Genomic DNA, 19,172 nt, shown 5'->3' on the forward strand with positions numbered 1-19,172 from the left:
CTACCTTCGTACCATCACTGGGTTTCGCCCCTTGCTACCCATTGATTTCTCCGGAAAACCCAGGTGAATCTCTTAACTTCGCCATTCTTGTATTTTTCTTCTTCGAATTTTCTCTTCTGTGTTCGGTAGCTGGTTGATTTGGAACAGTTCGTGCTTTAATATCTCTCTCGGTTTTTTTTTTATAGTAATTTTTGGTGGAATTTTAAGCGTTTGTGACTATTGTATTGTTTGTTCTACTCCTGGATGAAATTAGATCAGAGTCTGTGTAATATTGAACTCGGATTTGTGAAAATAGGGGTTTATGGGGTTTTATCTTTCCTGTTTTAGCTAATTTCATTTTCGTTTTGTTATTTTGCCGAACATTTTTTGCTATTTGGTGCCTGTTTGGTCGTCTGCAATTTTTGTTTTTCGTTGTTTGACAACCGAGAAACAGGGATTTGTGGCTCTTGATTTATTTTCTCTGTTTTGGAGCCCGAACCAATACTCTTAGACTTGAAATGTTGGAATCAGTGTATACAATTGTGTTTTGCAAAACATGTTTGGTAATGCTCTCTTGAAAATTGGCTATATATATAATATAATATAATAAATAAACACACTGAAAACATGGCGTGTTTTTCTTGTCCCAATTTGTTTTGATGTTTTCAAAATCGTAAAAATGAGAACAATGCCACAACCAGACGGGCCATAATCATAATATCTGGATATTACTACTTCCCTTCTTGTCTTTCATCTGTTTCGAAGGATAGATTCTTTTATATTTGTTTTTATTAAAATTAATATTTTATTACTTTCAGAATGTAGAAAAGCCTATGTGTTATGAGTTTGTAGATACTACGATTCTTGCTTTATTTGATCTGATTATATTAATGGTTATGCCTGTTTTTTGATTTCTTGAGCACAGATTGTTTTGGCTTGTGGGTTTTGGGTTTTGGTGTATATTATGCTACAATCAGAAGCAATGAGGACAACCACGTTGGTTAATGGTAGCCATTCTGATAGATTAGAAAAGTTGACCATGGAAAATGGCCAGTGTTCTTTCCTTGTTAGTTTGACAAAGTATAAGAGGCGTAAAATTTCTGCTGTTCGTGATTTTCCGGCGGGGTGTGGACGGTATGCTCAACGGCTCAGTTTGAGACCAACTGAAGCCACAGGAACAGCTTTGACCAATATACTTGAGAATGTAAGTTTCAAGGACGGGAGGGGTGATGGCCTAGAGAATGGAACTTCTGATTTGTTGAGCGATTTGCGTCAGGTGGTTGCTGCTACAAAGGAGGATATTATTCCTGATCTGTTAGACCATAAATTTTTGTTACCTGCAAATGAGTCCATTGCTATTTCCAATGGCAACGGTTTGAACAAGCGTGTTGTGAGAAAGTATCCTCCTCGGAGGAGAGTTTCAGCCATCCGAGAGTTCCCTCCATTCTGTGGAAGAAATGCTTCTCCTCTTGGTAAGGAAGAGTCTTTGGAAGTGCTTTCTTCTCCAAAAAACAAAAGTGTTGGTCTAGAAAAGTCTGAATGTGAGATGATTGACAAAACCTCAACAGAGGCAGTGATAGTTGATGTAAGGCAAACAGCAGGGGATGCTCTAGATGGAGATTTGTGCAAAATTAAATTTGAAAGGAAAAACTCCAAAGTAACCGGGGACACAGTTCAATCTAAAGAGTCTGCGAAATTGCTTGTTTCTACAAAGAACAAATTTTTTGGTCAAGTGAACATTGATGACACTCCCTTGACAGGGAGTGTGAAGGGTGATGTGAAGCAAACATTAGGGGATGTTCCACCAAAGGAGTCTTTGGAAGTGCTTGCTTCACCAAAAAACAAAAGCTGTGATCCAGAGAAGTCCAGACCAGGAATGAATGACAAACCCTCAACAGAGATAGTGAATGTTGATCTAAAGCAAACTGTAGAGGACATTCCGGCTGGAGATTCTTACATGAATGAATTGGAACTGAATGGAGCTAAAGTAATAAAGGACAAAATTCAACACGAATGTGATAAGAATGCTACAACAGATGATAATGTAGTATCATCTGAGATGAAGGTGGATCAGGAAGAAAGAGAAAACTGTAATGAACCTCCATTTGAAGAGAAGCTTTACTGGTGGGACCATGAATTTGAGACAGTTGTTGGAAAGGACAATAATGATGTTGAAGGTTCAGAAGAACACGTGGGTAAGGAGATTGTTGTGTACTCCGGGGAAAAAACTCCAGATGAAAAGTGTTCAGTTACATCTGATTATCAAAACCAGTCGCAAGTAGCAGATGTTGCGAGTTTGGAAGTTGCACCAAACAGAGTGATAGTGCATGGTTTGCTGGCTCCATCAAATTCTTTGTGGCAGGAAATGGGTGCTCGCAAGTCTAAACTAACTGCTGGTCCTGGTAAGAGTGAAAGTAAAGAGAAGAAACTTGATGTTATCAATATGGTTGAAAGGCAGAAGACTAAGATTACTGCCCGGAAAAAGGTTGATGGAAATGACGCAAAAGGAAAGTCTCTAAAGAACATTTCCGCGGAAACTGCTTCTCAAGGTGCAGGTCAGCTAGTTATTTGGGACAAAGAGGATTCTGTCCGACATAATGGGCGTGATGATCCTCATGTGGTTCCAAAATCACGTGGCAATGATGTCTTTATTTTTCCTATTTGCCCAGTTGATTCAAGCAGTACAGATCAAGACAACGATGCCATTGTTGCCCGGCATAAAGTAAGGGAGACATTGCGTCTGTTCCAAGGTGTTTATAGGAAGTTCTTGCAGGAAGAAGAAACTAAGTCGAAAGAAGGAGGACAGGCTTGCAAGAGGATTGATTTTAGAGCTGCACATTTTCTCAAAGAAAAAAACAAATACATAAACACACATAAAATTCTGGGAGCTGTCCCTGGGGTTGAAGTCGGAGACGAGTTCCAATACAGGGTGGAGCTTCATATTATTGGTCTCCATCGGCCAATTCAAGGTGGAATAGATTTTGTGAGGGAAGGTGGGAAGATCCTTGCAACAAGTATTGTTGCATCAGGGGGTTATGCTGATGATTTAGATTATTCAGATGTCTTGATTTATACAGGCCAAGGAGGAAATGTTATGAATTCAAGTAAAGAACCTGAAGATCAGAAGCTTGAACGGGGAAACCTTGCTCTGAAGAATAGTATGTACGAAAATAATCCTGTCAGGGTGATCCGTGGATGTGAGTTATCAGATGGGAAATCTGAGGGGAAATCTTCTAGGACATACGTATATGATGGGCTTTATTTGGTAGAAAAGTTTTGGCAGGATGTGGGACCACATGGTAAGCTGGTTTTCAAGTTTCAGCTTGAGAGAATTCCTGGTCAACCGGAGCTTGCATGGAAAGAAGTGAAGAAGGTTAAGAAATACAACGTCCGAGAGGGCGTCTGTGTAGATGATATCTCAAAAGGGAAGGAGGTAATTCCTATATGTGCAGTGAACACCATAGATGATGAGAAACCTCCACCATTTAAGTACATAACTAGCCTGATATATCCTGATTGGTGCAAACCTACTCCTCCCAAGGGTTGCAACTGTACTACTCGATGCTCAGATTCTGCAAAATGTGCTTGTGCTGTCAAGAATGGAGGTGAAATCCCATTTAACCATAATGGGGCCATCGTTGAAGTGAAGCCCCTTGTTTATGAATGTGGCCCGTCTTGCAGGTGCCCTCCTTCTTGTCCCAACAGAGTGAGTCAGCATGGTATCAAATTTCAACTCGAAATTTTCAAAACCAAAGACAGGGGATGGGGTGTGAGATCCCTAAACTTCATTCCTTCGGGAAGTTTTATATGCGAATACCTAGGAGAGTTTCTCAGTGACAAGGAAGCAGAAGCAAGAACTGGCAACGACGAGTATCTCTTCGATATTGGGAACAACTACAACGACAATACTCTCTGGGAGGGACTGTCGACTCTCATGCCCAGTTCAGTGTCCGCTTCTGACGAAATTGTTGAGGATAGTGAAGGCTTCACCATCGACGCGGCAGAGTACGGGAATGTAGGGAGATTTATCAACCATAGTTGCACCCCAAATCTTTATGCACAAAACGTCCTCTATGATCACGAGGACAAGAGAATTCCTCACATAATGCTTTTTGCCGCGGAGAACATTCGTCCTCTGGAAGAGCTGACTTATCACTACAATTATGTGGTGGATCAAGTTCGTGATTCAAATGGAAATATAAAGAAGAAGAGTTGCTTTTGTGGTTCCCATGAATGCACCGGTAGATTGTATTGAGAATGAGCGGACTAGCTTTGGAAGTTTGGATTGCCTAGTTTTGAAATGAAATCACTTAGACAGGCATGTAAAGAGAGAATTTTTCTTTTCAGATGTGTTGTATATTCCCATGTTATGCTTTTAGGCTGAAGAGTTGTAAATTACCTTCAAAAAGTAGTCTTTAGCTTCTTACTTTCATACACTAATGAAAAACGACGACTACTCTACTTTCATAAACGATTGCAAGGCTTTTTTGTTGTTGTTGTGGAATATGTAATTTTTCCACTGGGTAATGATATTAGCATAGACAAGTATGCAAACCCAAGAAACTTATACTAGGAAGCCAAGAACCTTAGCAGAGGTAGCCCATTTACAAACCAGGTGAGAGACCATATTAGCAGTTACGAGGAACCCATACAAAGGTGACATAACAACATCTAGAGCACTAGTTAAAGAGGTCCCGTTCATTTCGCTGATTCTAGTTTAGAATTCGAGTTTTATTACAGTAAAAAGCTCTCACAAACAATCACATCTAACTTTTTTGCTACAGTAAAAAGCTCTCATATAAAATCACATCTCAATTCGAATTAAAAACTCGAATCAGCGAAGTGAACGGTTAATCTTCAAAAATGAAGTTAAAATCATCCAATCTGGACATGGAGATCTAGCATGAAGAGCATCATAGAGCTCTTTACAATCACCTTCAAAGCACACTCTCTGCCATCCTTTAGAAACTGCCAACTGAACTCCCCTCCCTGAGAGCAGCTAGAGTTTCAGCCTCTAATGAGGATTGAGCAGTCACAGAACCTGTCCATATGATCTTAGGCGTACCTGAAGAGTCTCTCGCTGCCGCACAAAATTTGAATTGAAAACTCGAATTATATATATATATATACATATATTTTATTAATTAACTTACAGGCATAGTATAGTTGTTGTTGACTTGGAATTGGGTATTAAAAGTTATATTCTCTAGGCATTTCTTTACTGAGCTAAACAAGAATACAAACTTTATTCATGTTCTATATATATTAAAATTTAAATTAAAAACTCGAATTATATATATATATATATTATTGATTAACTAACAGGCATAGTATAGTTGTTGCTGACTCGGAATTGGGTATTAAAAGTTAGATTCTCGAGGCATTTCTTGACTAAGCTAAACAAGAGTACAAACTTTATTCATGCACTATATATCTCACCATATCCAAATTCCGACACTACTTATTATTGAACCAACAACCGCACCTACCTACGCCAACCCGGCATGCAACTATCATTTTTTCTAATCAAACACCAACCAACCAGAAGCTAATTAAAAAAGAAACAATTAAAAATATAAGTAATAACAATTAATATAATTTATCTTCTCTATTGATTATCCTTCATAAATAAACATAATATGAATTAATCATTGAGCTGAATTTTGGAGTCATAAACAGCCCCACTCCAGCCTCCCAATTCTCAGGTATGGCATTGGTTGACTGCACCCAATAAGTGTTGCCTGCGCTGCTTGTGGCTTGGAACCTCAATTCGATATAGCCTCTTGGTGGGTTAGCCATGTCCCAAACTGCCCCAAATGCTCTGCGCATGGGAACCCACTCTTTGCAATCCTCCTGCAGGTTGATTAACAAAAACATCATTAAACCATCAATCAATTTCGTCCAATAATGAAATTACTGGTGTATTAATATATAGAAAACCATTAATTAGCCCCACATTAGGTCAAAAGCGAGCACTTCTATTTGTTTTTATGGGTTTTAACTACATTCATATGGGTTAAATTTTGCTAGGTTAAAGCATTTTTTTTTTTTTTTCCAAAAAGAACTTGGATCACAAACGCATGTCAGCTTCTTTTAATAGGTAGGGTCATTCGCATTCTCTTAAGTAGTAGCACGAGATGTATAGTATATAGTAATAAAATATTTTACAGAGAAAGCTACAATAAAATGACTAAAAGGAACAATCGGAGTCGTGGATTTTTCTTTTAAGAAAAATAATTAATGTTGTTTCTTTCCATTATTTAGCGACTCTGATTTGGGTTGCACGGCACATTTCACCATCCCAATTGTCCATTTGAGCATATTCTGAGTGAAAGCCTGCGATAAGTTTGTTAGTATGGTTCAAAAGCATTTTTACAGCTATCTATGCTAAATGATGGTTGGAGAATATATGTATAATATAAGTGGCAAATGCATAATCTCCATGCAAAATTATAAACCGGGGTCCATAAGGATATATAATAGGTAGTGATGTCAATAGGGCGGGGTGGAGCGGAGCGGGTTTTTAGATGACCTGCCCCACATATAAACAAGCGGGTCTGCAGGGCACCCATCCTGCCCCGTGACCCGGTCTTTTCTTTTTTGTTGCTGAGTTAGATATAGTTAAAGTTGTCCTTATAATTGGTCAACTCATGTTCTTCTTTTTCTTTTTTTTTTTTACCCTTTTTGAATGAGGAGAGGATAATTTGATGTTTTTTTCTTGGGACTAAGACCAGTAGAATTCATTTCTATAAGGAAAAAAAAAAACATAAGTTTACATGATGTCTAATGGTTAAATATAATCAATGCGGTTAGCAACACTTCGTTTAACATTTTAAGTATTATCATCATCCCCACTTAATATTCTCATTTAGAACTTGCAAAGAAAAAAAAAAAACATCAAAATTACATTATGTAATACTTTTTATAGAATTAAACAATAAGTAATCATTATTGCACGCTATTTGATTTTTTTTTTATAACTCAATAGTTATATATAATACCTTTTATTGCCCTAACTATACTTTATTCTTTACCTACACATTTTTTCCACCTCAAGCACATATAACTTCTTGAGAAAGTTAAATATTAGAGAGAGATGTTAGAAGCGTTCAATACATACCAGCTCGGACGGAAGCGTTGGCGGAGGATTAGCCGGGGAAGGTGAGGAAAGAGTTAGGGTTAGGGTTAAGTTGAATTTAGGGGTGAAGAGGAGGAAATAAAAGTGACGACTAAGTTTGATGTTTTCTTTTATTTTGTTTTTATTTATTTTTTAAATAACGTAATGGGGCGGATTTAGTTCGATCCGTCCTGAATCGTAACTTTACGAGTCTTGACCCGCACTGCAAACCAATATATATGGGTTAGACCCACTCCCATTAAGAACGGGACAGAGCACCATTTACTTTGTCCCATTGACATCCCTTATTAATAGCAGGTTCTATAGCGAGCTACTTTCCGTTTTAACTGGTTTCTGCATGAATAGAAATCCACTTTAGATCAAATAGTGAGATCCATATAGATGGACACCACTAGGCACTATAGTCACCCCATTGACATCTGCTTGTTTTGCAGACATTTTCAATCTGGTGTGATTTTGACCAGATCTAACGGTTGAAAATAAGGAACACCAGTGTTCTAAAAAGGAGGGAATACCGGAGAAACTCCCATTAAAAAAACTATACCTTTAGTTTTTAATATTTTGAATTTTGTATTTAAACAGAAAAATTTTAACTGTATGGTTTAAATTATAGTTTGATTGGTGTTTGGACAAGCACTTAAAATTTTAATCCGAACATGGAATAAAATTCGTGTGCTTGGTAGATGTAAAAAGCAAAGAGAGTTGACATCTTTTTATTGTTCGAAAATGGTTTGAACAATTGAACATTAGGAGAGTTAAACTCTAAGTTAGACAGTTTAAACGGGGATATAATTTGGACTGTGTGCTTACCAAATATGAGTTCAAACTGCGCTCATTGTTCAAACTGGTTGAACTGAACTAAATCAGTGAAATAAATGGAGGCCAAATATTTATTTCAAATTCGATTTAATATCTAAATTTATACATTTCCACAGTCAACACAGTTTTAACTTTAAAATACTTAAAATACCCATGAATAAAAAATAAAAAAGAAATCTATTTATTTTATATACTCAAATTCAAATTATTAATTTTACTATAATATTTTTTTTTAATAAAAAATTTAAATTTTAAAGGTTAAAATAAAAAATTATAATTTGAATATAAATTCTAAAGAGCCCTTAAACTTACGATTTTGATTTAAAAAACCTGCAAAATACCATTAAAATGAATTTTTTGTGTCATTAATTTTTAATTTGTAACATTGGAAAAGTTTGTGTTTTTTTTAAGGATAGTTTAATATTGACCAATCACCCATTCTCTCTGTACTACAACTACACAATATCTCTATCTCTCTCCCTCTCTCTACCTTCGTACCATCACTCGGTTTCGCCAATCGCTGCCCGTTGATTTCTCTGGAAAACCCAGGTGAATCTCTTAACTCTGCCATTCCTTTTTCTTTTTCTTCGATTCTTTCTCTTGTGATCGCGGTAGCTAGTGATTTGGAACAGTTCGTGCTTTAATTTTTGAATCTCTCGCTTTATTTTTGGGCGTAATTTTTGGTGGAATTTTGACCGTTTGTGACTATTGTATTGTTTGTACTGTTCCTGGATGAAATTAGGTCGGAGTTTGTCTAATCTTGAACTCGGTTTTGCGAACAAGAGGGATTTCTGTGGTTTTCTCATTCGTGTTTTAGCTAATTTCATTTTCGTTTCGTTATTTTGCCCAACACTTTTGCTATTTGGTCCCTGTTTGGTTGGTTGTTTGCAATAGGCTGCAGTCTAGTTGAGTAATTGAGTTGAAAAATAAATTTACGTCAGAGAAAACAATATAATAAAAAAAAAAGAATTTAAATTTTTATGATTATGGTAAAAACTTGCGTTGTAATTTTAACTAATTGTCTAATTCTCATTTTACTTCTTGATGTTTTTTTTTTTTTTTTTGAAAGTCCATCTTGATGTTTTTATTTTTTACAATTAGTGGGGATCAGCGAAACCTATTTAAATACAATTTTAACATTTTTTCTTTGACGAACTATTTTATCATATTATTTTTTTAGCTTGTATATTTTATCATATTATTAAAATACACGGCAAATAATATATATATTTGTGTGTGTGTGTGTGTATATTTGTGTGTGTGTGTATATTTGTGATTTAAATTTGGGAAAAAGTTTTATTGACATCGTTTGTTTGGATGTTTTTTCGATAAGGTTTATGTTGAAAGTTAAATCCATATTTAACTAGGTCGCTACCGTAGTGTAAGTAATGAAAATAAAAGAAGAGGATAAAAAAAGAGAGCAAAGAAAAGAGAAAAGAAAACTAAAAGAATTGTTTTAAAACCAAAAAACCCAAAGGAATCAGTTAAAAAAAAAAAAGCCAAAGGAATTGGCATAGTACAACTGAGTAAAAGAACAAAAATAAAAGGGAAGAAATCAAAAGGGGAAAAGTTTTTGTAAGGGTAAATGGAGAGGATGATATATTTTTTTTTTTAAAAATGTGAAGAAAAAGAAGAAGAAATAGACAATCAGCAAAGTACAATATAGTAGTGGTAAAGTAAAAAAGACACAAATAAAGTAAGAAGAAAATTAGAAGACAGGCTTCGTTCGCTTTGCGGATTCGAGTTAAGATGTGACATTTTCTGAGAGCTTTTAACTGTAACAGAAAAAATTAGATGTGACAAATTTTGAGAGCTTTTAACCGTAAAAATCTAAAACTGAAAATTCGAATAGGTGAAATGAACGAGGTCAAAAGAAGTCACCATTCAATTAAAAGCGGTGGCACTTACGTAAATAAATAAATAGTGTCAGGATGCCTTGTTAATAAGCTCAAGATTTTGGTAAAATCTAAAAGACACTTGTCAATAATCTACAATGGCATCTGAAGAAGAGTATGAGAGAGGCTGCATTTAGCATTCCTCAACCGAGAAACAGGGCCGTCTGGCTTTTGGTTTATTTTCTCCGTTTTGGAAACAATACACTTAGGCTTGAAATGTTGGAATCAATGAATACAATTGTGTTTTGCAAACATGTTTGGTAATGATAACTTGAAATTGGTGTTTTTTATTTTTATTTTTTTTAAACTGAAAACATGGCATTTTTTTTCTTGTCCCAATCTGTTTTAATGTTTTCAACATCATAAAAATTAGAACACTATGCCATTGCATGCATAGCCTGGCCGGTAATACCACACCTGACTCCACCATAAGGTGAAGAGTTCGAATCCCCCGCCCCCAAGTTCAAAATTAGAATACTATGCCACAACCAAACGGACCATAATCATAATATCTGGATATTACTACTTCCCTCATTGCCCTTTATCTGTAACGAAGGATAGATTGTTTTATGTTTGTTTTTATTAAGATTAATATTTTTATACTTTCAGAATGTAAGATTTCCTTTTGGGCCTATGGTCATGAGCGCAAACTCTTATAGATAATAAGATTCTTGTTTTATTTGATGCTGATTAAGTGATTATGTTTATGGTTATGCCTGTTTTTTGGTTTCTTGAGCACAGATTGTTTTGGCTTGAGGGTTTTGGGTTTGTGTACATTATGCTACAATCAGAAGCAATGAGGACGACCATGTTGGTTAATGGAAACCATTCTGATAGATTGGAAAAGTTGATCATGGAAAATGGCCAGTGCTCTTTCCTTGTTAGTTCAACAAAGTACAAGAGGCGTAAAATTTCTGTTGTTCGTGATTTTCCAGCAGGGTGTGGACGGTATGCTCAACGGGTCAGCTTGAGACCAACTGAAGCTGCAGGAACTGCTTTGACCAATACTTTCAAGGACGGGATGGGTGATGGCCTAGAGAATGGAACTTCTGATTTGTTGAGCAATTTGCGTCAGGTGGGTGCTGCTAGAAAGGAGGATATTATTCGTGATATGTTAGACCATAAATTTTTGTTACCAGCAATTGAGCCCATTACTATTTCCAATGGCAATGATTTGATCAAGCGTGTCGCCAAAAAGTATCCTCCTCAGAGGAGAGTTTCAGCCATCCGAGAGTTCCCTCCATTCTGTGGAAGAAATGCTCTCTCTCTTGGTAAGGAAGAGTCTTTGGAAGTACTTTCTTCTCCGAAAAACAAAAGTGCTGGTGTAGAAAGGTCTGAATGTGATATGATTGACGAAACCTCAACAGTGGCAGTTGATATGAGACAAACAGCAGGGGATGCTCAAGATGGAGATTTGTACAAAATTAAATTGGAAAGGAATAACTCCAAAGTAAATGGGGACTCAGTTCAACCTAATGAGTCTCTGGAATTGCTTGTTTCTCCAAAGGACAAATTTTTTGGTCAAGAGAAGTGTGAACCAAACATGGATGACAGACCCTTGACAAGGACTGTGAAGGGTGAAGTGAAGCAAACTTTAGGGGACGTTCCACCAATGTAGTCTTTGGAAGTGTCTGCTTCACTGAGAAACAAAAACTGTGATCGAGAGAAGTCCAGACCAGGAATGAATGACAAACTCAACAGAGACGGTGAGCGTTGATCTAAAACAAAAAGTCAAGGACATTCTGGCTGGAGATTCTTATAAGAATGAACTGGAGTTGAATGGTGCTAAAGTAATAAGAGACAAGCTTCAACGAGAATGTGACAAGAATGCTATAGAAGATGATAATGTAATATCATCTGAGATGAAGGTGGATCAGGAAGAAAGAGAAAGCTATAATGAACCTCCATTTGAAGACAAGCTTTACTGGTGGGACCGTGAATTTGAGACAGTTGTTGGAAAAGACAATGATGATGTTGAAGGTTTAGAAGAACACGTGGATAAGGAGACAGCGTACTCCGAGGAAAAAAGTCCAGATGAAAAGCTTTCAGTTACATCTGATTTTCAAAACCAGTCGCAAGTAGCAGATGTTGGGAGTTTGGAAGTTGCATCAAACAGAGTGATACTGCATGGTTTGCTGGGTCCATCAAATCCTTTGTGGCTGGAAATGAGTGCTAGCAAGTCTAAACTAACTGCTGGAACGAGCGAAAGTAAAGAGAAGAAACAAGATGTTACCAATCTGGTTAAAAGGCAGAAGACAAAGGTGACTGCCAGGAAAAAGGTTGATGAAAACATCACAAAATGAATTTCTTTAAAGAAGATTCCCCCAGAAACTGCTCCTCGAAATGCAGGTCAGTTAGTTATTTCAGATAAAGAGGATTCTCTTCGACATAATGAGTGTAAAGATCCTCATGTGGTTCCAAAATCACATGGTAATGATGTCTTTATTTTTCCTATTTGTCGAGTTGATTCAAGCAGTAAAGGTCACGACGACGATGCCATTGTTGCCCGGCATAAAGTAAGGGAGACATTGCGTCTGTTCCAAGGTGTTTATAGGAAGTTCTCGCGGGAAGAAGCTTAGCCGAAAGGAGGACAGGCTTGCAAGAGGATTGACTGTAAAGCTGCAAATTTTCTCAAAGGAAAAAACAAATACATGAATGCACATAAAATACTGGGAGCTGTCCCTGGAGTTGAAGTCGGCGACGAGTTCCAGTACAGGGTGGAGCTTCATATTATTGGTCTCCATCGGCCAATTCAAGGTGGAATAGATTCTGTGAGGGTAGGTAAGAAGATCCTTGCAACAAGTATTGTTGAATCAGGGGGTTATGCTGATGATTTAGATTATTTGGATGTCTTAATTTATACAGGCCAAGGAGGAAATGTTATGAATTCAAGTAAAGAACCTGTAAATCAGAAGCTTGAACGGGGAAACCTTGCTCTGAAGAACAGTATGTACGAAAAGAATCCTGTCTGGGTGATCCGTGGATGTGAATTATCAGATGGGAAATCTGAGGGGAAATCTTCTAGGACATACGTATACGATGGGCTTTATTTGGTAGAAAAGTTTTGGCAGGATGTGGGACCACATGGTAAGCTGGTTTTCAAGTTTCAGCTTGAGAGAGTTCCTGGGCAACCGGAGCTTGCATGGAAGAAGTGAAGAAGGTTAAGAAATACATGGTGCGAGAGGGTGTCTGTGTAGACGATATCTCGAAAGGGAAGGAGGTAATTCCGATACGTGCAGTGAACACCATAGATGATGAGAAACCTCCACGATTTAAGTACATAACCAGCCTGCTATATCCTGATTTGTGCAAACCTACTCCTCCCAAGGGTTGCAACTGTACTACTCAATGCTCAGCTTCTGCAAAATGCTCGTGTTGTCAAGAATGGAGGCGAAATCCCATTTAACCATAACGGGGCCATCATTGAAGTGAAGCCCCTTGTTTACGAGTGTGGCCCGTCGTGCAGGTGCCCTCCTTCTTGTCCCAACAGAGTGAGTCAGCATGGTATCAAATTCAACTCGAAATTTTCAAAACCAAAGAAAGGGGATGGGGTGTGAGATCCCTAAACTTCATTACTTCAGGAAGTTTTATTTGCGAATACCTAGGAGAGTTTCTTAGTGCTAAGGAAGCTGAAGCAAGAACGGCAAACGGCGAGTATCTCTTCAATATTGGGAACAACTACAACGACAATACTCTTGGGAAGGGACTGTCCACTCTCATGCCCCGTTCAGTGGAGGATGGTGAAGGCTTCACCATCGACGCGGCAGAGTACGGCAATGTAGGGAGATTTATCAACCATAGCTGCACCCCAAATCTTTATGCACAAAACGTCCTGTATGATCATGAGGACAAGAGAATTCCTCACATAATGCTTTTCGCTGCGGAGAACATTCGTCCTCTGGAAGAGCTGACTTTTCACTACAATTATGTGGCGGATCAAGTTCGTGATTCAAATGGAAATATAAAGAAGAGTTGCTTTTGCGGTTCTCATGAATGCACCGGTAGATTGTACTGAACAGAATTGGTGATGTATCTCGATTCTAGATATGTGAGAATTTTATATCAATGCATTGCCTAATTTTGAAATGAAATGACAGGCCTGTAAAGGAATTTTTGTTTTTAGATATGTGTTGTATATTCCCATGTTGTTATGCTTTTAAGCTGTTATAAAATACAGGGCTAGTAGAACCAAGATGGGCCGATCCTCCCCTTTTAGGACCGGACTGAAATTTCCATTTTGGCCGTCCGGGGGCCGGGCAGCCCGAACTTTTACTTCTTCATAGTAGTGTCTTTATGTGTGTGTACACAAACATGTCACATGACACCATTTAATAAGGTGTAAAAATGACCGAATGAAACATGTTTTTTTAGATTAACTAACTGGCTTAGTTGTTGCAGACTCGGAATCCGTAGAAAAAGTTCCATTATTCTGAAGCTCCTCACGATATTTTTTTTTTAACTAGGCTAAACAAAAGAGCACAAACTTTATTTATGTCGTACGTCACCAAATCCAAATTCCAAGTACAAACATCCCACTACTTATTGAAGCAACATAAAGCACACCCACCTACGCCACCGGGCATGCATATATTGTTTTCCCTAATTAAACACCAACCAACCAGCTAACTAAAAAAGAAACAATAAAAACTAAAGTATTTCACATCTCCATTCTCTATTTAATTATCCTTGATAAGTAAAGAAACACAGCATGAATTAATCATTGAGCTGAATTTTGGAGTCATAAACAGCTCCAGCCTCCCAATTCTCAGGTATGGCATTGGTTGATTGCACCCAGTAAGTGTTGCCTGCGCTGCTTATGACTTGGAACCTCAAGGTGATATAGCCTCTTGGTGGGTTAGCCATATCCCAAACTGCCCCAAATGCTCTGCGCATGGGAACCCATTCTTTGCAATCCTCCTGCAGGTCGAATAACAAAAACATCATTAGCCCATCAATCAATTTCGTCCAATAATGATATTACAGGTGTATTAATATATAGAAAACCATAAATTGGCCCCACATTAGGTCAAAACCGAGCACTTCTATTTTTTTTTTATGGGTTTTAACCACATTCATATGCGTTAAATTTTGACAGGTTAAGACTTTTTTTTTTTTTTTTTTTTTTTTTTTTTTAAAAAAAACTTGGGCACAAACGCATGTCAGCTTAATAAGAGTTAGGATCACAAACGCATGTCAGCTTAATAAGAGTTAGTTTGAGTAGGAACGGAGTTGTGCAAAATTTTTCTTCAAAAGCACCTAATAGGGTTATTCGCATTGTCATATAGTAGCTGTACGAGATGTATAGTATTTATAGTAATAAAATATTTTACAGAAAAAACTACGAGACAATGATGAAAAGAAACCATCGGAGTCATTGATGTTTCTTAGGAAAAAAAGAAAAAGTTAAGATTGCTTCTTTTCATTATTTAGTGACTTGATTTTGGGTTGCATGATACATTTCACCATCTCAATTGTCCGTTTGTGCATATTGCATGGTAAATCCTACCATAAATTTGTAAGTAACAATCAGCAAAACCCCCTTAGCCACAAAAAAAAAAAAAAAAAAAAAAAAAAAAAAAAAAAAAAAACCCAGTAAAACCCTACTGGTTCTATAGCATTTTGACAGCTCATGCTATACGATGGTTGGAGATGCGTATAAAATAAGTGACAAGGCATAATCTCCACGTGAAATTATACATTGGGGTCCACAAGGATATATAATAGGGGGTTGTATAACTGTCACATTTTAACTGGTTTCTGCATGAATGGAAACCCACTTTAGATCAAATAGTGAGATCCATACAGATGGACGTCACTCCACTAGGCACTAGAGTAGCATATATCAAAATATATAGTTCATATAGGAGATGTATAGGCATTAGTTCAAAGTTGTTTTGACTTTCTTCATTTCATTGATTCAAGTTTTTAGTTAAAAATTCTCAGAAAATATTACATCTAACTTTTTTTATTACAGTTAAAAGCTCACAGAATCACATCTCAGCTCAAATTAAAAACTCGAATCCGCGAAATAAATGAGACCATAAATAGTTTCAAAAGTATATATGTGAGTGTTGGTACCGTTCATTCGATCGAGAGTCCATCCACGTAATATGTAGAAATAGAAAACGTTATATGACAGTAATTTAACATAATATTTGGCATTAGACGTAATAAAAGTGTCATGGAAAGGACTATGTTACGGCTTTCTATCAGTAATTTTAAATTATGGTTTTACATGCTACGTTAAAAAATGGACTGTCCATCCAGATAAAAGCCGATATAGGATTGAAATATGCACATATATATTTATTTATTTGTATGTATGTTGTACCTGCCACAACTCAACGGATGTGATGTCGTTTTGGCCAGCGGCGTATGTGATTACCAGAGCAAAGTAGTGAGGGTATTTGCTGTGTTCATGGACCTTGTACTTGACATTGTAACCTGAGTATTGACAAGACACCCTTTTGTATTCAACATCAACCACTCCATAAGCAAACAGCTCAGCCTCTGCATTTGGAAGTGCCAAATTCGAATAGCCACGTGGGCTGAGGATGAAGTCTGTGTTGTCTCCTTCACCATAGTCAGTCACCACTATGGTCACCCCATCATAGTTGCATAGTTGAGGGTTTGTACATCTAACCTGAGAGAAAAATAATATATATATTTGAGCACAATTTGCTGGTTACTTTAGTACTGTAAGGAACTTTATCTTGTTTAAATATTGTTAGTGCAACATGATTATGGTTCTTGATATCTAAATGATATGTTATTTTGTTGTAAGCAACACCAAAGATATTGGTGGTTTGATGCCACTTTACCTTATAAGCCGGCTATTTTTTGTACTGCATTTTTCTTTTAATACAATACGGGATCGAATCTGTGCCCTCTTATGTTGCATTAATTATTATTGATCATGTACTTATACAAGGATAATTATTGTGTTAATTATCATAGTATGTTAAATATTACATGAGAAGTACTACTATACCTGATAACATGTGCCGCAGCCAGTTCCATTCCTATAGAGCTTGGAGACTCCTGCAACCTTGCCATCATTCACGGTCCTTCCGAATTCACCGAACCCGCAAGCTCCACCTAAAATCGATAAAATTATAAACAAATATTATTTATTATTAATATTATTATTCTGTTAAAATGCAAACACTATCTGTAGTAATGATATGTAAGAATAGAGTGTACATAAATAAACCAAATGTGGTAAAAGTAGTGTGTAATGTGGGAGTGTATATATATAAATATATATATATATATATATATATATATATATGGACATACGTGGAGTCCCATAGCAGTCAGGGCTACCATAATAGGTTGCTCTAGAGGGTGTATACTGAGAGGTACAAACTGCTGGGAAGAGAACCATGAGGCCAAGCAAAATAAAGATTTTCTTCTCAATTGCAAACCCCATTTTCAAAAAAAAAAATGAAAGGGAAACTAATAAGAGACAGAGAACTGAGGAAGCTCAAGTACTTTAAGATATAAGAAATGAGGATGTTATTGTGATAGTAAAGAAAACAAGATATGTCATGTATTTATAGTAAGAGAGCCTTGGTGGGAAGGTGTGAGGTGGTAGCTTGAAAGCAGCCACCATTTTTTTTTTTGCAACTTGGGAATAGCTCCTCATTGACTCCCTTAAGACTGTTTTATAATTTAAAAGGAAGGGATAATATCTTTTTCTATAGCTAAGTATTTGAAACGTGTCGCTTAATTTTTGCCTATTTTCCTGCCGTTTCTTTCTACCTGTAGCCATGTTTTGTCAGAATTCTAGATGGTGATCATTTCTCCTTTGATTCCACCATTGTTGCCCGGTTTGGACTTATAATCCTTCAGTATTTGCCATTGAATTGCATTTGACCGGAGAGAGTGAATCCATTGGAATTACATTGCTTAAGAATTATTATTAGAACACCTAACTTTTTTCTGCACAATATCGTTTTTGAATACAAAATAGTAACAGTCAACTCCAATTGGTAACAAAGGTTAAATTTTAATTAAGGATTAATTTTATAAACACCCCCTGGACTTTGTACCTTGTTTCAGCATGCCCTTAAATTTTAAAAAGTGTTAATTTCACCCTCCTAAAGTGTAGGTAGTAGAAGATTTTGTTACTTCATCTTCAAAGTGTTTGTAAACTATGCTAATACCAAGTCTTATGTACTTTAATGATTAAGTATTGGAGAGTGACACAACTATTCCTTTCGAAAGTTGCAATCGATAGGAGAGGTTTAATTAATTTTTTTTAACACTACTCAGAACAAGACTGAAAATCCATCCGAAACGTGATTTGTTTGAGACTTTACTTTGAGAAGTTTCTTACGAATCTGTGAACGCACCCAATAGACAAAACCTATGAACTTATCAATTTAAAATCTTGGATGACAATGAAAGCCATCCAATCTAAAACCTTTTCTTCATTCCGTGAACTTGATGTCGTGCGGATTTTGCTTAACTAACATTGCTTATTCCTCTAACTAAAGAATAAAGAGGCTCTCATATCACTACAATGAGACTTTAATTAAAAATCCGAAACCGTGTCCTCATTACTTCTCTAAGTGGTATGTCAATATATATATATATATATATATATTGTTTTTTTTTTAAAATGCATTAACTATGTATCAAACCCGAAAAACAATAGCAACTCGTTTTTCTTTTTAATTTTTTTTTTGGTTAAAGAATAGACATGTATGCTATAAGCGAAAATTTTCATTGGTTTATTGAGTCAACACATCAAACTATGGTCTTATATATAAAAAATATAATTCATATTACACCCACCAAGGCCATTATCTTGTTTGATTGTAACGCACTAAAGGAGGTCTAGATAATAAAAGCATATATAGGGCCCTTTCGTGTCAAATTTCGGATTAGGGTTAGAGTTGGGGGTTTGAGCACTAATATATCTTCCTATTAAAAGTCCAATTTGGACTTCTTCATTAGCGTGGTACCAAGTTGCAACCAATCCCAGAAAAATACAAAGGTTAGTTCCAATGTTGACCCCTGATAAGTTCCCGTTTGGCTATTAAACGACAGAACATTATAAATCACACTTCAATTGTGTTAAGCTATTCTATCAGAAAATCGTTACAAACTCAAAAAAAATCAATGACGACCCTCACATAAATAGTTAATACAAAAATATTTTTGAAAAATCATATCTAAATAAATTTAAAGATTTAAAAAAAAAAAAAGTACTTCATCTCAAATTGAGCTTGTTGATTAAAGGGCATTAAGAGTAGTTTTATAGATGTGATTGCCTAAAATATCGATTTTTCATTAACCAAGCTCGTTCATGTGGTTGATTTGTTGAGTTTTTA

At 36.4% G+C, this 19,172-nt stretch overlaps 3 protein-coding genes across 3 annotated transcripts; 2 read left to right on the top strand and 1 right to left on the bottom strand.

Annotated features, from left to right (window-relative positions):
- Positions 1-27: 27 nt before the first annotated feature.
- On the top strand, positions 28-4,427 carry LOC21406794 (histone-lysine N-methyltransferase, H3 lysine-9 specific SUVH6). The gene is made up of 2 exons (XM_010106542.2): positions 28-63; positions 905-4,427. The coding sequence occupies exon 2, from the start codon at positions 944-946 to the stop codon at positions 4,232-4,234; it is 3,291 nt and encodes a 1,096-aa protein (XP_010104844.2). The 5' UTR covers positions 28-63; positions 905-943; the 3' UTR covers positions 4,235-4,427.
- Positions 4,428-8,427: 4,000 nt separating this feature from the next.
- Positions 8,428-14,184, top strand: LOC21406798 (histone-lysine N-methyltransferase, H3 lysine-9 specific SUVH6). The gene is given in 5 exon segments (XM_024171088.1): positions 8,428-8,485; positions 10,573-12,978; positions 12,981-13,206; positions 13,208-13,341; positions 13,344-14,184. Coding segments are annotated over 4 exon segments (1,359 nt in total). The 5' UTR covers positions 8,428-8,485; positions 10,573-12,482; the 3' UTR covers positions 13,847-14,184.
- An 87-nt stretch (positions 14,185-14,271) lies between these two features.
- Positions 14,272-17,342, bottom strand: LOC21406799 (expansin-like B1). Its single transcript, XM_010106547.2, has 4 exons — positions 17,131-17,342; positions 16,823-16,929; positions 16,163-16,474; positions 14,272-14,748 (listed from the first exon to the last, which is right to left on the bottom strand). The coding sequence occupies exons 1-4, from the start codon at positions 17,261-17,263 to the stop codon at positions 14,545-14,547; spliced, it is 756 nt and encodes a 251-aa protein (XP_010104849.1). The 5' UTR covers positions 17,264-17,342; the 3' UTR covers positions 14,272-14,544.
- Positions 17,343-19,172: the final 1,830 nt, after the last annotated feature.

Source organism: Morus notabilis, unplaced genomic scaffold (genome assembly GCF_000414095.1).
Source record: "Morus notabilis unplaced genomic scaffold, ASM41409v2 Scaffold789, whole genome shotgun sequence".
Taxonomy (NCBI): Eukaryota; Viridiplantae; Streptophyta; class Magnoliopsida; order Rosales; family Moraceae; genus Morus; species Morus notabilis.